Source organism: Polypterus senegalus, chromosome 13, assembly GCF_016835505.1.
Source record: "Polypterus senegalus isolate Bchr_013 chromosome 13, ASM1683550v1, whole genome shotgun sequence".
In the NCBI taxonomy this organism is placed as follows: domain Eukaryota; kingdom Metazoa; phylum Chordata; class Cladistia; order Polypteriformes; family Polypteridae; genus Polypterus; species Polypterus senegalus.
This window is the reverse complement of record NC_053166.1, coordinates 87827327-87848055: the sequence shown is the minus strand read 5'-3', so window position 1 is coordinate 87848055 and position 20729 is coordinate 87827327. Positions and strand designations below refer to the sequence as shown.

General features: G+C 35.8%; 1 protein-coding gene across 2 annotated transcripts in view; it reads left to right on the top strand.

The window, feature by feature from the left end:
- pih1d1 (PIH1 domain containing 1) overlaps positions 1–20729 on the top strand; it is a 40128-nt gene that overhangs the window by 14876 nt on the left and 4523 nt on the right. The window contains exons 2-10 of one of the 2 annotated variants that reach the window (XM_039774718.1): positions 302–403; positions 1383–1456; positions 1808–1993; positions 2070–2131; positions 3579–3660; positions 9550–9646; positions 12277–12303; positions 12639–12729; positions 19516–19659. In XM_039774718.1, coding sequence (XP_039630652.1) covers positions 369–403; positions 1383–1456; positions 1808–1993; positions 2070–2131; positions 3579–3660; positions 9550–9646; positions 12277–12303; positions 12639–12729; positions 19516–19659 — 798 coding nt within the window. In that variant the 5' untranslated portion in view covers positions 302–368. Of the gene's footprint in view, positions 1–301; positions 404–1382; positions 1457–1807; positions 1994–2069; positions 2132–3578; positions 3661–9549; positions 9647–12276; positions 12304–12638; positions 12730–19515; positions 19660–20729 lie in introns of those variants that run through there. The other variant, XM_039774717.1, reaches the window with a different exon arrangement.

Below are 20729 nucleotides of genomic sequence, written 5' to 3'. Positions count from 1 at the left end.
GCTGCGGGCCAATTAAAAATGGACCACAGGCCACAGTTGGCCCACGGGCCATAGTTTGGACACCCCTGGTTTAGGTCAAAGAATTTTAGGATACGTTACTAATACATATATGGCTAAATCATTTTTACACATCCATGGTTTACAAGTTTTATTCATAAAAGCCTGTACATTAAAAATAAATAAATAAATAAAACATTTACATGAGCAGCAAAATTATTACAATATTCACTTGACATCTATTTTGCTCTTGACTACATTGTATGGTATTTTTAATATTCCTTACTCTTATGTGACCTTTTAGGAATTTAAATTCATGAAAATGCCATCCAACACCACAACTGATCAGTCCCTCCTTGCCACAGAGATGGATGCAGAAGATTTCTACAGTCAAATTCTACTTCAGGTGCAAAGCATTTGTTACTTTCTCTTCATGTCATAAAGAGTTTGGTGAATGTAAACTAACATGACATTTCATAATTCAAATTTTGAACAAGGGCTTAAGCTTTGGTTGTAAATTATATTATCAGTAGTTTCAAAAACAACATAAACATCCCTGTCATATAAATTAACTGAATTTATAAGGGTAATAAGGCTAAATTAGAAGTTTAATGGAATATAACTTGGGCAATACAAGTTATTATTCTAAATACTGAAGATAGTTTTGCACTTTGCGTTCAAGACCACTTTTATGGCTGTGCCTTGATCAGCAGCCAAACATACCATAATGAGTGCATTTGTCTGTTCAAAAACTGGCACCTTTCCAAAGCTTTCTTTTCAGAAATCCTGCAGCTGTCAGTTAGCGGCAAAGTTCTAAACAGACAGTCTGGAGTGAAGCTCTCTTGAAAACAAAACATAGTTTTTCAAGCTATAACATTTGTGCCTTTAATTATCTTGTAGCAAGAGAAATAAATAACGTAATTAAATAAACAGTTTAAAAAGATATGTTTATACTAAACTTAAACACTCTGGCCTACAGGCAGTGTTTTTTTGGTTAATTAAACCCATATAAGTTCTACAGTAATTTCTATGCTTGGCACCTTATACAGTAATTGTATTCTGACTAACTGGCTTGTCATTTAGTACACTGATTCAACATTTTTTAATTTTTAAAGCAGAAGGGAATAAAAGCAAGAAGTGTGGCTTAATGCAGTGTCCAGATTTGGATTTTTGTTTTTCTGGCCCCAAAACTGAAGTGAAGATTCTATTTCCATATTTTCACGATTAAAATACCTTTGTTTTATATTTCTACTGTAACATACTGATTTGAAACCCACAACCTTTAAATAGATATTTGGTACTGAGTCCGTCTTGTATGAAAAATTAAATATACTGTACTGTGTTTTTGCTATCTTTAACTGAATGGCTGTGTTTTGTTTTGTCAGACAGGCAGCTCAAGAGATGCAGAGTCAGGCAGCAACTGCAGACCCTGGATCAAAACAGATCAGACCAGAGCCGGGTAGGTGTCCATACTAGTCTTCTATCTAATCAGTGACTGGCAGAAATAGGAGAATTTGGTTATTTTTCTGACTTATGTTGATGTGGGTTTTTCAAAGTTTTCCCAGTAAGGGAAGACAGCATTAATCAAAGTTAGTATATAACCGAATAGGCTTCTTCTTGGCGAACATTACAAAGATATAGTGAATATGGTTCAAGATTTGGTTGAGGTTTTTTAGAGTACGACAGAGTAATCAGTTGTTTTAATTTTAGAATATTTTGGACCGCTTTATTCTTTTCCTTTTTGTAATCAGACTACAGAGATTTTGTTCATTCACTCTTACTGTCATTCCTGTTTCTTTTGTTATTTTAGGTTTGTGTGTGAAGACAAAGTGCAGTGATGGTGGGAAGGTGTTTGTCAATGTGTGTCAGTCTTCACAGGTTCCTGCTCCTCCTCCCTTGTCCGAGGCTGAACTTATCCAGCTGCTCGAATCAGATGATCCATCCAGCTTTAGGGTTCCCATGAGTCTCGGAGAACCACATGCAGAAGTTGACAACAGTAACTAATCTTCAGGATGATTTAAACCATTTCTGTTGTTTAACTTGAGTTTGAAATACACATTTTTTTTTTGAAGGTTCACAAGGCTGCACTGCATATGATGTTGTGATAAATTCTGACTTTTTTCAGAAAGCAAAGGTAATGTCTTAAAATATTATTTTTTTTTATATAACACTCAAGCTCTACTTTAAATTTGTCACTTTTACATGCTTCCTGTTGTTGATCATCATGTGGCAGAGCTTTCTTTATCCATCAAAATTATATTTGTTTTGTTGATTTCACCAGTCTTTAAACAAAAATATGTAAAGGCTTTATTTTTATGATTATTGCAAATTATAAAGTATATAAAAAAGAGATCATTTTTTGGTATTTTTATTTGCAAGAGGAATCCTCTGATAATTTAATTTAGCTTACCACTTTCCTCTGCTATTGAAACTGACCACAATTATTTTTCACTATATTCTTAAGATCTTAAACTCAATGTATTATTGTTTTATTTTTGTGACATGAAAATCTATTCAATCCAGTTTTTAATTATCTAAATTTTGATCAGTTATACTTTCTCAAAGCAGTCAAATATTAATTCAGACAGCTGGTTTATTTTGATGAGAGGACAGCTTAACACAGTCTAAGATGATAGTATGAGTACTGCCAAAAATAATTGATATGAAACACTGCTTCAAATCTTTGAAAGTTCAGTTGTATTTATTTGCGATTTGGTGGACTACAGAAACAATAAGTAGTGTAATAGATTTTTTTAAGCAAGGGGGAGGTGAATAAATGAGAAGCCTGTTGGAAAGACACAAGCAGTCATGGCACGATATAACATCCTGAGCTGCATTTTTTATTTTCATTTAAAATTCTGTTCGAACTAAACAGTTTCATGTTGGCCTTAACAGTTTGCTTTTGAGGAATCATACTGAAAATTATCTTGAATGGGATGTTCATCCTGTTTTTTATATATGGACTCACTATTAATGTTTACCTTAGTTGGTGTCGATACCCTGTTTTTTTTTTATCCCATCTTTTATGTAAAACATTTCAATAACCGTAATTTATCCCCTGTTCCTCGTAGGCACACAATCAGTATTAACATTCTCTTTTTAAACAGACAGATTTTTTCCTGTGGCTATAAGTAGCACTCGGTACTTTTCAAATTAGTTATATTTATTTAATGACTTTTTTAAATTTAGGAAGTAACACAATTTCACTGTAAATTTGGAATGATCTATTTTGTTGGATTACCCTCAAATTCCTTTCTTGAAGTCCCCGTAATACAGAATGCTGCTTAGTCTCACCTGCTGTGAGAATGAAATGAAATGGCTAAAAAAATAATGCTAAACATAAGGTTTTTGAAAAAGTAAGGCTAATTTTCAATACAGTATTATTAACTCAGTAAATCAGTTAGATATTTAAAGCAAAGTACAAATTAAGAAAAATCTGAGCAACAGATGAAAAAGTAGTTTTGAGTATGAAAATAGAGAAACTGGTAAACATTATTGTCAAAAATAGTGGATCTGTATGATCAGAGGGAGCTGTTTTTTGGTTTCTGTACACCTTTACTCTTTTAATTTATTTTTTGTAGTGTAATAAACTTTTCCTTGAGTTTATCATTGCTGTGTGCTTGGAAGGTCTGGAAATCAAATACAACATACTTCTATCAAGAGGTGAGTATTGTAATTTAAAGTATAAAGCAGTTAGAACATTAGAACACTCTAAACGAGAACGGGCCATTCAGCCCAACAAAGCTTGCCAGTCCTATCCACTTATTTCTTCCAAGAAAACATCAAGTCGAGTTTTGAAAGTCCCTAACATCTTACTGTCTACCACAATACTTGGTAGCTTATTCCAAGTGTCTATCATTCTTTGTGTAAAGAAAAACTTCCTAATGTTTGTGCGAAATTTATCCTTAACAAGTTTCCAGCTGTATTCCCGTGTTCTTGATGAACTCATTTTAAAATAACAGTCTGGATCCACTGTACTAATTCCCTTCATAATTTTAAACACTTCAATCATGTCACCTCTTAATCTTCTTTTGCTTAAACTGTATAGGCTCAGCTCTTTTAATTTGTCCCCATAATTCAACCCCTGTAGCCCTGGAATCAGCCTAGTTGCTCTTCTCTGGACCTTTTCTAGCGCTGCTATGTCCTTTTTGTAGCCTGGCGACCAAAACTGCACACAGTACTCAAGATGAGGCCTCACCAGTGCATTATAAAGGTTGAGAATAACCTCCTTGGACTTGTACTCCACACATCATACTATATATCCTAACATTTTGTTAGCCTTCTTAATGGCTTCTGAACACTGTCGGGAAGTCGATAGCTTAGAGTACACTATGACTCCTAAATCCTTCTCATAAGGTGTACTCTCTATTTTCCGACCGCCTATTGTGTATTCAAACCTAACATTTTTACTTCCTATGTGTAATACTTTACACTGACATTAAATTTCATCTGCCACAAATCTGCCCAGTTCTGTATGCCATCCAAGTCCTTCTGTAATGATATAACGGATTCCAAATTATCTGCTAATCCACCTATCTTGGTATCATCTGCAAACTTAACCAGCTTGTTGCTTATATTCCTATCTAAATCGTTATATATATATATATATATATATATATATATATATATATATATATATATATATATATTAAAAATAGCAGAGACCCTAGCACTCACCCCTGTGGAACGCCACTCTTAACATAGGCCAGTTCTGATGAGGTTCCTTGCACCATCACCCTCTGCTTCCTGTGTCTGAGCCAATTCTGCACCCATCTAAAAACATCACCCTGAAATCCCACTTGTTTTAATTTGATGCCCAACCTCTCTTGTGGCACCTTATCAAATGCTTTCTGAAAGTCCAGATAAATAATATCATAAGCTCCAATTTGATTGTATCCTTTTGTTGCCTCCTCATAGAATTCCAGCATGTTTGTAAAACATGACCTCCCTCTTCCGAGCCCATGCTGACTGTTCTGTAAAACTCCTGACCTTGCCAGGTGTTGCTCAGTCTTATCTATACTAATAAAAGGCAAAGCCCTCACTGACTCACTCATCACTAATTCTCCAACTTCCCATGTAGGTAGAAGGCTGACATTTGGCAGGCTCATTCCTTACAGGTTACTTATACTGTAAAAGTTAAGCAGGTTTCATTTTGAAATTCTACACGTAACGGTCATAACTGAATCCTACTTATGTACATATATACGTCCATGGAGTTGTGTCCCCCATCCTCATGCCTCCCACGTAGTTGGCTGCCTGCCAATATTGTATCCCCCATCCCCACGCCTCCCACATAATTGGCTGCTTGCCCATATAAGGTCGTCCATTGCTCCAGTCTGTTCATTCCCTTTCTTGCTTCGCCACAGTATTCATGTCTCCTTGCTGATAACTGCAGCCTTTTTATTTAATCCACGGGTTCTCCATTATTTTATTGTGCTGATAACTACAGCCTTTTTATTTAATCCACAGCTTCTCTGCTGTTTTATTGTTCGTTTATTATGCTTATAGTTATTGTGTAGGTATTTTAGACTTAGTTTACATTGTTCGTGTATCCATTTCTTTTACCGTTCCAACCGTACCCCCATTAACATGTCTATCAAGGTGATCACCATCGATCAAAGAACTGTCACTTACGTGGTTTCCATGCCCGGAGATGCTGCCTGCCTTTTCGATTCTCTGTTTTACATATTGCACAGCCATATCAGGCTCACTTTTGTTATCCGGAGGAACATTGTGTCTTATGCATTGAATGACAGGGACAGGTTCAAGGTGTGGACTGATGACGGTACAGGAGATAATTATACTACACAGGAGCACTATAAAAGAGTGAAATGCTTAAGCCCTTCACCTATGCTTCTGCATGTGAGTTGATGGCTGCCGCTGAATTGCTCGGTTGTCGCTTTCAAGTGTACCGAAATGGCCAAATATTTTACACCTTTGGAGAACTGCCATTGCCTCTTAAACATCTTAGATTCACTGGTGACGATTTGAGTAGTGGACACTTTGATGTTTATGAATGTTTCAACTCTCAAAAGCTAGATTCGAAGTTATCGATGAAACCGGTTGTATGCTTACAACGCTTGACATATGCCGAATGTCACTTCAACACAAGTCCTGCAAATATTAACGTAATTGAAACAAACCATGAAACTCAAACCGATTATGACAGCAGCAATCCAAACTGTGAGAAAACAGTAAAAAGGAGGTGTGTCAGACGTCGTGGTACATTTTCTGATGCAGGTAGACGGAAACATCTTTGTGACGCTTCCGCCAAATACTCGCAGTAAAATCAACAAGTTAATAGACATGCTGTCCCTAAATACTTGCGGGCAAATCCACAAGTTCATAGACACACTGCCACTAAATACTCGCAGGCAAATCCACAAGTTCATAGACACGCTGCCGCTAAATACTCACAGCCAATTCCACAAGTTCAAAGACACGCTGCCGCAAAATATTCGCAGGCAAATCCACAACTTAATACTGGGAATGCCTGTTAAACATCTTAGACTCACGAGTACCGATTTGGGTAGTGAACACTTCGATGAATGAAACCTGTTATCTTTACAACGGTTGGCAAACACGGAATGTAGCTTGAACACAACACGTCCTCCAAATACGAACCTGATTGAAAGAAATAATGATAATCAAATCCTTGATGACAGCAACACTCATAAAAGTGACAAAACAATTACATTGACAATCATGTTACGTTATTCTTAAAATGTTTCCTTTTCTTTTTCATAACTTTTTTAACACACTATTTCTCCGCTGCGAAGCGCAGGTATTTTGCTAGTCCTTAATTCCTTCCATTAATTTTCCTGTAATGCATGTTAAGCTTACTGGCCTATAGTTGCTTGGATCTGCCCTGTCACCCTTTTTATATAATGGGATGATATTTGCCATTTTCCACTCCTTCGAAATCTCTCCAGTGCGCAGTGACTTCCTAAAAATATGTGTCAAGGGTTTATATATGTACTCACTAGCCTCCTTAAGAACACGAGGATAAATATCTGGTCCTGGGGTCTTCTTTCGCCTTATCTGCTATATTCCTCTCCAACTGTCTTTTAGCCTCCCTGATATCCTTCTTAATGGTTGTCCTCATGTTCTCATACGCTCTATGATTCACTTTGCAGTCATTAGTCTTATATGCCTTATAAAGCAGTTTTTTCCTGTGCAACATCTTTTTTAAATCTTTATTAATCCACTGTGGAGTTTTTTTTTAATTTAGTTTCCTATTATATACGAAAGTTGCTTTGTGAGTTGCCCTTACAAATTGTTTTACGTTTCAAAAATATATTTTCGTTTTGTTTTTGTTTACTCCTTTCTCAACAACAGCTATAGTGTACATACTGTGAATAGAGGTCTGTACTAACATTAAAAGCATGTCCACCCCCCTCTCTCAGCTGCACAATTGTAATTATTTTCTATGTCGCTTCACTAATTTGTAGCTTTATGCTAGTCCGTCTTAATTCTGTTAACTAGGTTTTTATCTAATGTTAAAGATATTATTATGATGCATCTGTTCCACTTCTATAAAATCACAGCAGTGTATGGACATTTTTTAAAATGTGTTTTTTAATCAGATACTCTTCAGTCATAATGGTTTATTTTCTGGATGCTTCTCACTGATGATGTGAGGCCATTCACTGATTTAAGCTGAACAACCTTGGCTTTTACTTCCCTACTATTCAGGAAGGAGATTTGATCCACTAGAGGATGTCTTCTTAAATCCATGTTTTTGGGCTTATTTGGTGTATCGATTTCTTTGCAAATGATCTCTTAATTGGGGGATAATGTGTAGTTACAATAGAATTTATTTACTTAAAGTTTTAAGTTAATTGAGTCTTCAGTGAAATACACAATGTTTTTGTAATATTGATTTCTATAACCACAGGGAATGCTGATTTGTGAAATAGCCAGAAATCTAAAATGACAGACCTGTCACTTTATTGTCATACATGTTAAGTCTATTTGCACAAATATTTGACTTGTTGCTTCTTGTGTAAAAATCCATACTTCTCCATGGGTTCCCTGGTGAGATGCAGGAAAACAGAATTAGGATTTAAAGAATGTATGAATATTAATGGCAGATGATTTTATTATTAAGTGAAATATGCAAAATAAAGTTAGGGTTGGGGGTGTCAAATGATAGAGAAGACTAATTTGTGAAAAATCCAGATGTACCAGATGAAAATATCTTGGTTCCCTTGTGATAAAATTGAAGATTTTTAAAGTTTTCTCAGCCTGTGGTACCTGGAGTTAAAGGGTGGTATGCAAAGGAACACAAAAGTCTGGAACAGCAAGTCTGAATGACGGCAGAGAGTGAAAAACGGAAGTTGTCACTGTTGCAGTTATAGATAAAGACACACTTGTGCAAAAAATAAAAAACTTGTTAACACTTTTCTCTCTTTATGGAGTTAGTTAAGAACCGAAACTGGTTTGTACTTGTTTTGACAGCATGCAGATATGACTAATCAGTTGTCAGTTGCAGTCATTTTTTAGTTGTACTGTCGCACATTTGAAAGAGGTAGTTGAAACAGTGGCAAGATTATTTGTGGTTTAATACAACACCATCTGTAGTCCCGATAATTGAACATATGCTTTACATTCATCCTCTTGATTGTAATGAATATGGCTACAGTTGTGCATACAACCTTCTATCCATTTTATAACCACTTTCTCAAGTTCAGGATCATTGGGAGCAGGTTGCAGGTAATGTTGGCACACGTATCCATCTAAAAAGGTGATGAAGTGACCCACTCCCAGTAGGGAGGGTTTCAATACATCCACATTGCCCAGACATTTGTGTGGCTGACCTTAGGGCTGCTAAAACATAATACTTAATTGACGGCAACAAATTGCCAACCATTATAAATTTGTGGTGTTTGGTTTTGAAATCAAACTTATGTTAGTAGAAAAATTAAATTTTCCATTTTCAGATTGTATGGGAGCAAATTGGACAAAGTCAAGTGAATGCGTCACCACCTTCAGTTATTGGTTGTTATGTCTGTCCAATTCAAATTGTTCAGTCAATGGACAAACTGTAAGTGAATACATTTAGTATGTGTACATGGTAAAGGTGAATCTGTCCACAATGATCATATAATTGTTTATAATCACTATGCCGAAAACCCCAAAGCCAATAAGATTGCTCCCATTTCTTATTTCTGGGGAAAACTCTGAACTTTATATTTCTGTGAGTTAAAAGTATAGAAACACTATACTTTTATCATTTTTATTCCAGATTAAACTGCAATATTATTCATACAAAAAGTTCACTAAAAATAGTTTTACGTATGAAAGACTAAAAGACACACACATGCAAAAACAACATCTAATACAGTATCTTGTAAAACTCCCAGATACAATATTTGGGAGGTAAAGAAATATCACCTTTACTGTTACATAATAATAGTTCAGCACTTAATAATTAGGCCAAAACAATTGTGTTGCTTAAGAACATTTCAGTTCCTAGGATGGTATTCTAAGGAAAAAAAGGTTTAGAACCCTTGTTTTAAACAATATTTCATTTTCTTTTTTTATGTGCAGAATGGAAACTGTTGAAAAATCGCAAGTTTCTGGGCAACATCTCGGAGCAGCATATACGAACCAAATCTAAGCCAGTCATTCAGGAAATTGGCTCTGAGTAAAGTTTACTGTTCATGGTTACTGAAACTTTGAAGTGCATTTTAATGTCATTCCATATTTAATTTTTAAATGATTTGTAATTTATCTCATCTTTGATGTTGTTTTTAATTGTATTCATGTTTTTGTGAAGAGCTTGATTATGGTGGTACAACATTTTCTTTTTTTTTTTTTTTATGAGAGTGTGCTTTACTGAATAGGACTGTCTTCTGAACCAATAATTTAGATTTAAGTATCTATTATTAGAAATGTAAACTCATTTGAATATATTTTGAGTTGCATATTTTTCATATGATCTTCTGTGACAAAAATGATAAGGAGACCAATAACGTGCTTTTTAGTACATTTATTAAGGTTCCATTATTTATCATGATGTGGCATAATTATTACTTAAACAAAATGTACTTAGCACAATTGGGTTCACAATACTGATGAAAGTTTCATCTTAATGAATTATCTGGGAATATTTTAACATGCCTCCATTTTATGGAACATATTTTATTATGAAAAGAATAAACTTAACTACTGTAAAAATCAAGATGGCAGAGGTAGGACTAAGTTCTACATATGCAAGTCTCAAGCTTAAAGTCAAGTCTGAAATTAATATAATTACATTCAAGTCATAGTTGAGACGACTTTAGTAAAAAAAAGAAAAAGTGCTTACACTTACAATCAGTCTAATTATGATAAAATAAAAAAAATCTTTCTAAACAAAGAAAAGATGTTCTCATAAAAAACAGTTCTTAAAGAGTACTACTCTGGTTTATAGAATAATTGTTTTACTTTGAAGTATTGTGCTTATATACTATTGATTTTTCCAGTTTCCATGTGCAGTTTATCTCTTCCACATAGTATTTAAAGAAAATACAGTTTTAAAAGCTATGACAGCTCAGAGTATCTGTGCACTTGCAATACCTATTATATCCTCATTAGGGTCCTGGGAAAGCTAGAGCCTATTGCAGCAAGCAAAAGATACATGTCAGGAATAATCTGTGGACTGGGCACCAGCCTGTTACAAGGCAAACACACAGACACTAAAGCCAATGTAGTATTACCAGTCCACCAGACCTGCAAGTCTTTGGACTGTTGGAGGAAAGCCAAACACAACATGTAAGCTCCATATAGGAAGGACCTGGGACATGAACTGTAGGCTCGCTCCTTAAGGCGAGGCAGAAATGCTACCATTTGACTACTGTGTTGCCCACTTCAGAGTATGTTTACATAGTCCGCTCTCATTTTACATAATTTTACATATTTATTAATCAACTAAAGATTTCAGCAATCCCCCATTATTTAGAACATATTGTGCTTACAGAAAGTTACATTTTCTCACATATTTGTGAACGATGTGGCCACATTAGCAGCCCTTCATGACTGAACGCCTGCTCAAGTGGTTGATGGCAGTACTAGTATTCTCACTAATGCTTTGAACCATGAGGGAGAGCCAGTTAGACTGTTCTCTCCATTGGAGATATCAAAGTAGTGATTCATCTGCACTGCAACATTCAACTTTTTTTTTTGTGCCTATATGTTACATAATGTCATAGCTTTTGGTTTATAGAATACTTGTTTCTGTTCTTAGATCATCGTAAAATTTGACCTTTTAAAAAGTGTCTTCACCAAAACCAGCAAACATTCACATGCAGTCATTAAAAAATCTAACTTGAGTTGTTTACACATATTTGTAATAAAAAAACATTGACTTACAGTTACAATATATTAATAGTTCAAATTTGTTAATTCACACAACTAGATGTACTGTGACAAATGCAATACTGCATACATTAAACAACATAGTGATAGATAGCAATACCTGTGGTTTGGGTGAGCTCAGAATGGAACATCAAGAAATTCAATTGGTGTTGCATCAAATCCAGGCTATTCATTGATCACAATTAGTTTTTTCTGTAGCTACAGCTGAAGCAAGGCATTCTATGTGATGGGCCAAAGACATGAACAAACAAAAAAGTCAATGAAAAATGTACTATAATAAAATAAATGTCAAATGAAGATGTCAACACAAAAAACATATTGTGATTACAAAAATGTAAACAATGACATGCAAATTAAACCAAAAATAAAGCAAAGTAACAATTTATTTGCTGAGAGCCAGTTGGTAATTGTCCATACTGTATGTAAAACACAATAACCCTGATAAATCAAACATTCCTGGGATGTTCCAATCTTACCACATATTAATTATTCTTACTTTGGCAGACACTCTTTAATACATATTCAGACATGTTCTAAAGTCAGATATAAATGTGACAGGCCTACTACTTGAGAAATGAATGCAAAGTTTTCTTCACACAACTTAAAATTCGCTAGGCTGTTTCAGGTTTTGATTGTCTTACAAGTATGTGGCCTGTTTTGCACTATTTTAATAATTTATTTATATAGCTCTTCTCCTATGCTCAAATGTTGTGCTTGTACATGTTCCCTTACCAACCCACGGATTCAGAATACTGTATTTGAATCCTGTGCCCTGCAATTTTTAGTTGATTTTTGATTCCAGGGTGATCCACTGTTGGTGTGAATGGTGTGTGAGTGGGTCCTGTCATGAATGGTAAACTGTCCATAACTGTTTTGTTATGTTAATGATAACTCACCATTTATGTTAATTATTTTTAGGTCACCTCAGATCTCAGATGGAAATAGGTGAGATGTATATATTTTAGTTGGGCAAGTAATGAATTATTTGCTTATGGTGTGGTGGAGGGGTTGAAGTGTGGAGATAGAGATGTCTGATGGCATGAAGTGTTGTATAAAAGGGCTACACCACCAATGTAGCCTTTTAATGTATCAGCATTAATAGGTCATATGCATGAAATTTCTGCCTGTCTGCTGTGAACTAAATTTTCCTTCTACAACTAAGCAGCTTAGGATGATACACAGACATACAAAATAAAACTTCTTAGTGCTTCCTTTTTTCTTTGTTGTGATAGGTCATCACAATTGCTGCTCTTGATACTGTTCTGCTTTTCTCTCTGTAGTTTAGGAGAGAAACCTCACTTAACCCTCACTGTAGAGCCATGTATTGGAGACCCACAGCATCTCATTGCAGAAATAAAACTTCCAAAAGTGGTAAGGAAGCCTTGCATCTATCTTGAATTTCTTTCTGTGTCTCCATTATTATCTCTGCGAATACAAGTACAATACACACAACAGTTTATTATTAGAATGTGCAGTATTTTTACATTTTCAAAAGTAAGCAGCGGGTGTCCCAAAATTCATGCAAGATTTGAATTTGGCGCCATTTGTACGGTAAAGTGTTGCCAACGAAAAAAAAAGTGTGACAACTCACAGTTCAGGGTTAGTAGAAATGGAGCGCTACACGAAAGAAAAACGCGTTTTCATTGTTAAGCAATATTTTAAAAATAATGAAGATTTGGCAGCTACAGTTTGCAATTTTCGTACAAAATATGGTCGGAATAGTGATTTAACTTAATCAAGTTTTTCAAACAAAATCATCTTCAGCGATGAGGCTCATCTTCATCATGATGGCTTTGTTAATCGTCAAAATTGTCGTATTTAGGGTTCAGAAAATCCATGAGTGATTGTTGAGAAACAAATGCATCCACAAAGTGTCACTGTTTGGTGCGGATTCTGGGCTGGAGGCATCATCAGACCATTCTTCTTCAAAAATGCGGCTGGTCAAGCAATAACAGTTAATGGTGCTCACTATCGCGACATCATAATCCAGCTTTTTGTGCCTAAATTGCAAGATATGGATGTGGTTTCAACAAGACGGTGCCACATGCCATACAGCCCGAGACACAATTCAATTACTGTATGAGTCATTTCCTGGTCATGTAATTTCCGGTTTTGGTGATCAGAATTGGCCGCCCAGATCATGCGATTTAACGCCGTTGGGGTTTTTTGAAGTCCAAGGTTTATGGCATCAAGCCCACGACCACCCACGCCTTGAAGGAGGAAATTTAGAGCTGTATCAATGAAATTCAGCCACATTTATGCAAAACGGTCATGGAAAATTTTGACAAAAGAGTGCGTATGTGCCAGCAAAGCCATGGAGGCCATTTACCCGATATGCAATTCCGTACATAACCCTATACTGTATACTTTATGAATCAATTAAAAATGTACAATTTTTAATTAAAAACCTTTGTTCTCTATCAAAATTACTTCTTGCGTTAATTTTGGGACACCCTTTATTTCTTAGTATCATGATAAATACTGTGTCCAATTTGTTGTATTGATCATTCTTACTACGTGGATTTTAGGTTTGTCTTCTTTGTAAAATACAAGATATTTATCCCTAGGGGAAATTTGGCTTTTTACAGAAGCACGTTAAATTATTAAATAAATAGGTAAATGCACACAGACAATGGTCTGAACACACCCCAGAGTGACTATTATGAAAGAAAACTTCTGAGTTGGCAGCCCCAGTACCAGTGAGACATTATGCAGACACACTTCTGTTGAATAATTTGTTGGCTAAAAGTCAGAGAAAGGATGTGCAGCCTTGTTCATAATAACACTCCATTTTATTTTAATTATCTTCTTTGTTACTACCTCCAGGGGGGCAAGAGTGCTGCCCAGAACTGAGCCTGCCCTTTTAATTACAGTAGCTTCTTAATTTGGTGGACATCTCCTAAAGTGATGCTCCTGGCTCAGCACACTGCAACATTATAAATTGCACTGGTCATCTCAGAATTGTAGAAAATGTGAAGGACATCATTACCCACATTAAAACAATGCAGTCTCCTAAGAAAAAAGAGCCTCATCTGCTCTTTTTTATATAATTCCTCTGTGTTACGAGACCAGTCCAAAGTTTCATTAATGTGGAACCCAAGTACTTGTAAGAGTGCACCACCTTTATTCCTCTTCCCAAATAGTTACTGGACATAGTTCTTTCTGCATCAAAAAGCAAAGTTCTCCATCTAACTCCTATACTTGTATTGATACACCCCATACGTACAGAATCAGCTGAGAATTTCTGTAGGTGACATGACCTGGTGTGTTGCATTTGTAGTCTAAAACATACGGGAGTGAAGAGAAAATGAGACAGGTCTCCTCCTTGTGGTGCTCCAGTGTTGCTCATATCTGTATCGGAGACCAAGATTTCCTTCTTTTTTTAGTACAGATTTTGTGATGCTAGGATAAAATAGCTTCTCTTTTATATACTCCATTACTGGAAAATGCACTTTAGATAGCAGAAGCAATCTGAATCTACTTGTATTTTCTACGTTAAATGTTTCAGTACTCTATTACAAGACTTTAAATTTAAAAAAAAAAAGCAATTGTTAACATTATGGTGCAGAATAACACATTACATCTACATCCAAACAAATTTAGAGTGTCCACTTAATACTGTACTAATCAAGATGTACCAGCATATGAAGAAGTAACAGAAAAAAAACAATAATGGAAATAAAACAATAAAGGCAAGGTGGGTCTTAATCCACTGTAATAATTCTAGTATAGGTGGACTTGGGTGGGGACTAGTTGAAATCTAAGTAATTAACATAGACCTCTGCATTAATGTTTACAGTGCAGTATCTATTAAAATGTATTTTGTAATGTATGTAATAATAAAATGTATTGCATTTGTCATTCCAACAATGGCAAATCACAAACATTAGCACTGCTTTTTTGAATCCCATTCCAAATAGCAACAGAGACATAGCAACTGGACAGATACACAGAAACTTGTCCTTTTATTAAGGTGAATTCTAGAATGAGAGAAAAGGTCAGAGTTACATAAAAAATTGGTTTAATTCAGGTAGCATTATTTTCTGTGAATTGTTCACCTATGAGCTTCCAACATGAAGGGCACTTGTGTGACATTTCCAACCAGGTAACTTGTATTTCCTATTAGTCACCGAGCACACAAACCCGGTTGTAGCTGCTTGCTTTTTCCCAAAATTACCAAAGTTCAGCAGCTTCAACTCAAAAAATGGGATTCAACAAAAGCCTGATGTGCAGAAATGATTTCACAGGCAAAATATCTTCATTTTTAAAAGTTTAATTAAGTTTCAAAGTAAAATAGTTCACACAAAAAAAAGGAAAATTAAAATAACAAAAAAGGAAAAATTAATGTTAAGAAAAGTTAAATTCTAAACTTAATCTTGTTACATCTCAAATCATTACTATTTACTTAACATTTCTGAACCATTTCAAAATGGTCAGAAAACTGTATGCTTATCCCATCTCTGAGTAGAAAATGGGTCTTTCAAGTCCCTCTTTAATTGAAATCTGTTCTTACCACAACTAAGCTTATTATCACACTGTTACTCAATTATAGTAAGAAGGTTGTATCTCTTATTAACTTACTAGCAAAATACTCGCGCTTCGCAGCGAGAAGGATTGTGTTGAAGAAGTAATGAAAAAGAACAGGAAACATTTTGAAAATAACGTCACATGATTGTCAATGTAATTGTTTTGTCACTGTCATGAGTGTTGCTGTCATATATATACAGTGGGATGCAAAAGTTTGGGCAACCTTGTTAATAGTCATTATTTTCCTGTATAAATCGTTGGTTGTTACGATAAAAAATGTCAGTTAAATATATCATATAGGAGACACACACAGTGATATTTGAGAAGTGAAATGAAGTTTATTGGATTTACAGAAAGTGTGCAATAATTGTTCAAACAAAATCAGGCAGGTGCATAAATTTGGGCACCACAAAAAAGAAATGAAATCAATATTTAGTAGATCTGCCTTGTGCAGAAATTACAGCCTCTAAACCCTTCCTGTAGGTTCCAATGAGAGTCTGGATTGTGGTTGAAGGTATTTTGGACCATTCCTCTTTACAAAACATCTCTAGTTCATTCAGGTTTGATGACTGAGATGACCATTCCAGAACATTGTACTTGTTCCTCTGCATGAATGCCTTAGTGGATTTTGAGCAGTGTTTCGGGTCATTGTCTTGTTGAAAGATCCAGCCCTGGCGCAGCTTCAGCTTTGTCACTGATACCTGGACATTGGTCTCCAGAATCTGCTGATACTGAGTGGAATCCATGCGTCCCTCAACTTTGACAAGATTCCCAGTCCCTGCACTGGCTACACAGCCCCACAGCATGATGGAACCACTACCATATTTTGCTGTAGGTAGCAGGTGTTTTTCTTGGAATGCTGTGTTCTTTTTCCCCCATGCATAATGCCCCTTGTTATGCCCAAATAACTCAATTTTAGTTTCATCAGTCCACAGCACCTTATTCCAAAATGAAGCTGGCTTGTCCAAATGTGCTTGAGCATACCTCAACCGGCTCTGTTTGTGCTGTGGGCGGAGAAAAGGCTTCCTCTGCATCACTCTCGCATACAGCATCTCCTTGTGTAAAGTGCACCGAATGGTTGAGCGATGCACAGTGACTCCATCTGCTGCAAGATGATGTTGTAGGTCTTTGGTGCTGGTCTGTGGGTTGACTCTGACTGTTCTCACCATTCGTCGCTTCTGTCTATCCGAAATCTATCCGAGCCTGTGGTCTTCCATTTCCTCAATATGTTCCTAACTGTGGGAACAGACAGCTTAAATCTCTGGGACAGCTTTCTGTATCCTTCCCCTAAACCATGATGGTGAACAATCTTTGTCTTCAGGTCATTTGAGAGTTGTTTTGTGACCCCCATGTTGCTACTCTTCAGAGAAAATTAAAGGAGGAGGAAACTTACAATTGACCCCTTAAATACTCTTTCTCATTATAGGATTCACCTGTGTATGTAGGTCAGGGGTCACTGAGCTTACCAAGCCAATTTGAGTTCCAATAATTAGTTCTAAAAGTTTTGGAATCAATAAAATGACAACGGTGCCCAAATTTATGCACCTGCCTGATTTTGTTTGAGCAATTATTGCACACTTTCTGTAAATCCAATAAACTTCATTTTATTTCTCAAATATCACTGTGTGTATCTCCTATATGATATATTTAACTGACATTTTTTATCGTAACAACCAACGATTTATACAAGAAAATAATGACTATTAACAAGGTTGCCCAAACTTTTGCATCCCACTGTATATATATATATATATATATATATATATATATATATATATATATATATATAGCAAAATACCCGTGCTTCACAGCGGCAAAATACTGCCTCAATATTTTTATTAAGAAAAAAGTAAACATTTTTAAACTGAGGGAAAATATACAAAAAATTATTTGTCAAGTATCTCTTTGTATACTACGTTGTGAGTTCGGCCCTCCGGTTGTAATATGACCAAGCTGTGCGCTGAGCATGCAACATATAGTTCTTTGATCGATGGTGGTCACCTCGATAGACATGTTAATAGGGGTACAGTTGGAAGAATAAAGGGAATGGGTACTTGATCAGTAAACAATGTATAAAATACCTACACAATAACTATAACAATCGTAATAAACGAACAATAAAACAGCGGAGAACCCGTGGATTAAATAAAAAGGCTGCTTCGTTGGCGATGCAAGGAAAAACGACGGCTGTATATGTAGTTCGTTTATAAAACAGCGGAGAAGCTGTGTAAAGGCTGCTTCACAAACAAACAGCGGAGCGCCTTATATGGGCAGGCAGTCAGGAAAGGAAAAGGAATCAAATAACTATAATCGTAATAAACGAACAAAACAACAGCAGAGAAGCCGCGGATTAAATAAACAAAATGGGTACCTGAACAGTAAACTTAGTGTAAAATAGCTACACAATAACTATAACAATCGTAACAAATGAACAATAAAACAGTGGAGAACCCGTGGATTAAATAAAAAGCCTGCTTCCTTGGCGAAGCAAGGAAAGGAATGAACACACCGCAGCGAAGAACGGCCTTATATGGGCAGGCAGTCAATTACATGGGAGGCGTGCTGATTTCCGCAGCGGCCGCACTTATGAATATGCTACGCACAGTCCTTCACCCGCGAATATTTACCTTATATGGGCAGGCACTCAATTACGTGGGAGGCATGATGATGCGAGACGCAACCGCCTCACACGACAACCATGCTGCCCGCTATGGCCGTATACAGTATATGAAAGTAGGTTCCAGTTATGACTGTTAGGCGTAGAATTTCGAAATGAAACCTGCCTAACTTTTGTAAGTAAGCTGTAAGGAATGAGCCTGCCAAATTTCAGCCTTCTACCTACACGGGAATTTGGAGGGTGAGTGAGTGAGTGAGTCAGTGAGGGCTTTGCCTTTTATTAGTATAGATAGGGGGAAAAGACTACCATAAGTTATGACTATGAAAGGAATTCATATTCTATTTAAATTAAGCAAACATTAATATGAGTTTAACTCAAACTTTAACTTTCTAAGAGTGGCTCTTACACCGGTAGATTACACAGTCATTTTGTTTGTTTAGAGCAGTAGGGTGTTGTACCGTGTTAGCCATTATGGATGCTGTGAGAAGGCAAGCAACATGACACCTTTTATTGGCTAACTGATCACATTACAATATGCAAACTTTTGAGGCAACTAATGCCTCTTCTTCAGGCAAGATGTTTGGAGTAAAGACAGTTTCTGTTTGTACCCTAAACCTTACACCCCACAAACTTTGTTTTGATTTTATGATTACTGAATGAAAAGCATTTCTTGCATGCTGTGATGCTTATGGATAATAAATTGTTAGTTGGTATCTTATTTGTCCCAAAGGAATATTTAGTTCAGTAGTTTTAAATAATAATAATACTATTAGACAGAAGTAATACAGTCTACTAAACTACTACTAAACACAGTCTACTGCTAGTATTTTACACTTGTCTGCTTTTTACATTACACAATTTAATATGATTTTTTTAAGAATTTATATTTTATTGTATGAAAGAACCTTTTATAACTGTTAGTTTTAACGTTATATCACTGCTCCTATTGTGCTGTTTTAGTATATTCTATAATGTGCATCTTATGACACTGTCTTGTTCTGTTTTTATTCTAGTCTTCCTCCCGCTCCCTTATTCTTGACCTGGGAGAGGACAGGATAGTATTGTCCGCTCAGCCATCTCTTTACCATATGGACTGCTATCTTCCATTCTTAATTGATCAGGAAAACAGTCAAGCTCAGTTTTACAAGACAAGTAAGGTAAGTAATACCTGTATCTCTCAAATGACTGACAAAGTTGTACGATGATTTAGAAAGCTTCCTTAAGAATTCCATTGGCAATTTAGCGATGTGTGAAATTAATTTAAATGAATTTTATTTACATTTTTTTAATACTATATTTTGAAGATTCCAAATAATTGGTTGCTGTTACAAGATTATTCCAGCCTCTGAGGATTATTTCTTGCATATATTTAATTTGAAATGTACTATTTTCAAGGTGTTTTTTTCTGAGGCCCACTGCAATTCTAACTTTTGTTTTTTATAGTTGCTCACAAATATATAATATATATATTTTTCTGGTATTCTTTTTCATAGAGACCCCCTTATCATGTGTTCTTGTGTTAGGCTTCTTAAGCCTGCATGATGATTACTTGATGGCAGAGTGGCCTAGTGCTGTCTGTCTCACGCCTCACTGTCTAGGATGAGGGTTATATACTCCCACTTTATCCTTCTGGGCTTTTCCTCTGGTTATTCCCGTTTATTCTCTTGCATCCCAGAGACCTGTAAGAATACTGTGGTGTGTGTAAGAGTTGTAAAGGACCAAAGTCCTTTACCTAATGCTAATGCCGAGAGAGATACGTGGGGCCTCATTTATAAAAGATTTGTGTGGATTTGAGTTTGAAAACGTGCTTATGCCAAGAATCAAGAAAATGCATACAGCAAAAAAAAAATCCGATTTTTAAAGCCTGGTCTACATACATGTCTGTTCAGTTTACCTTTATAAATCACAATTTTCATGTAAATGTGTATATGTGAACGCACTTTGAACTCCAGAAACAACCATATATGTACCATACTAATCAACCTTATGCAGATGCAGTCATGATAGTGCAGACCTTCATTGGCTGGTAGAACAATCTCCCTCCTGTCACATTGCGTGGCACTCTACAACAACAACATTTATTTATATAGCACATTTTCATAAAAAAAGTAGCTCAAAGTGCTTAACTCTACAACTAAGTGTGCCAAGAGCATGTGTGGCGTTGTAATTCCTCTCCTTTGTGCTCTGGGCACTGGAGAAGCATAAGGCACCAATGTCACATGTAATG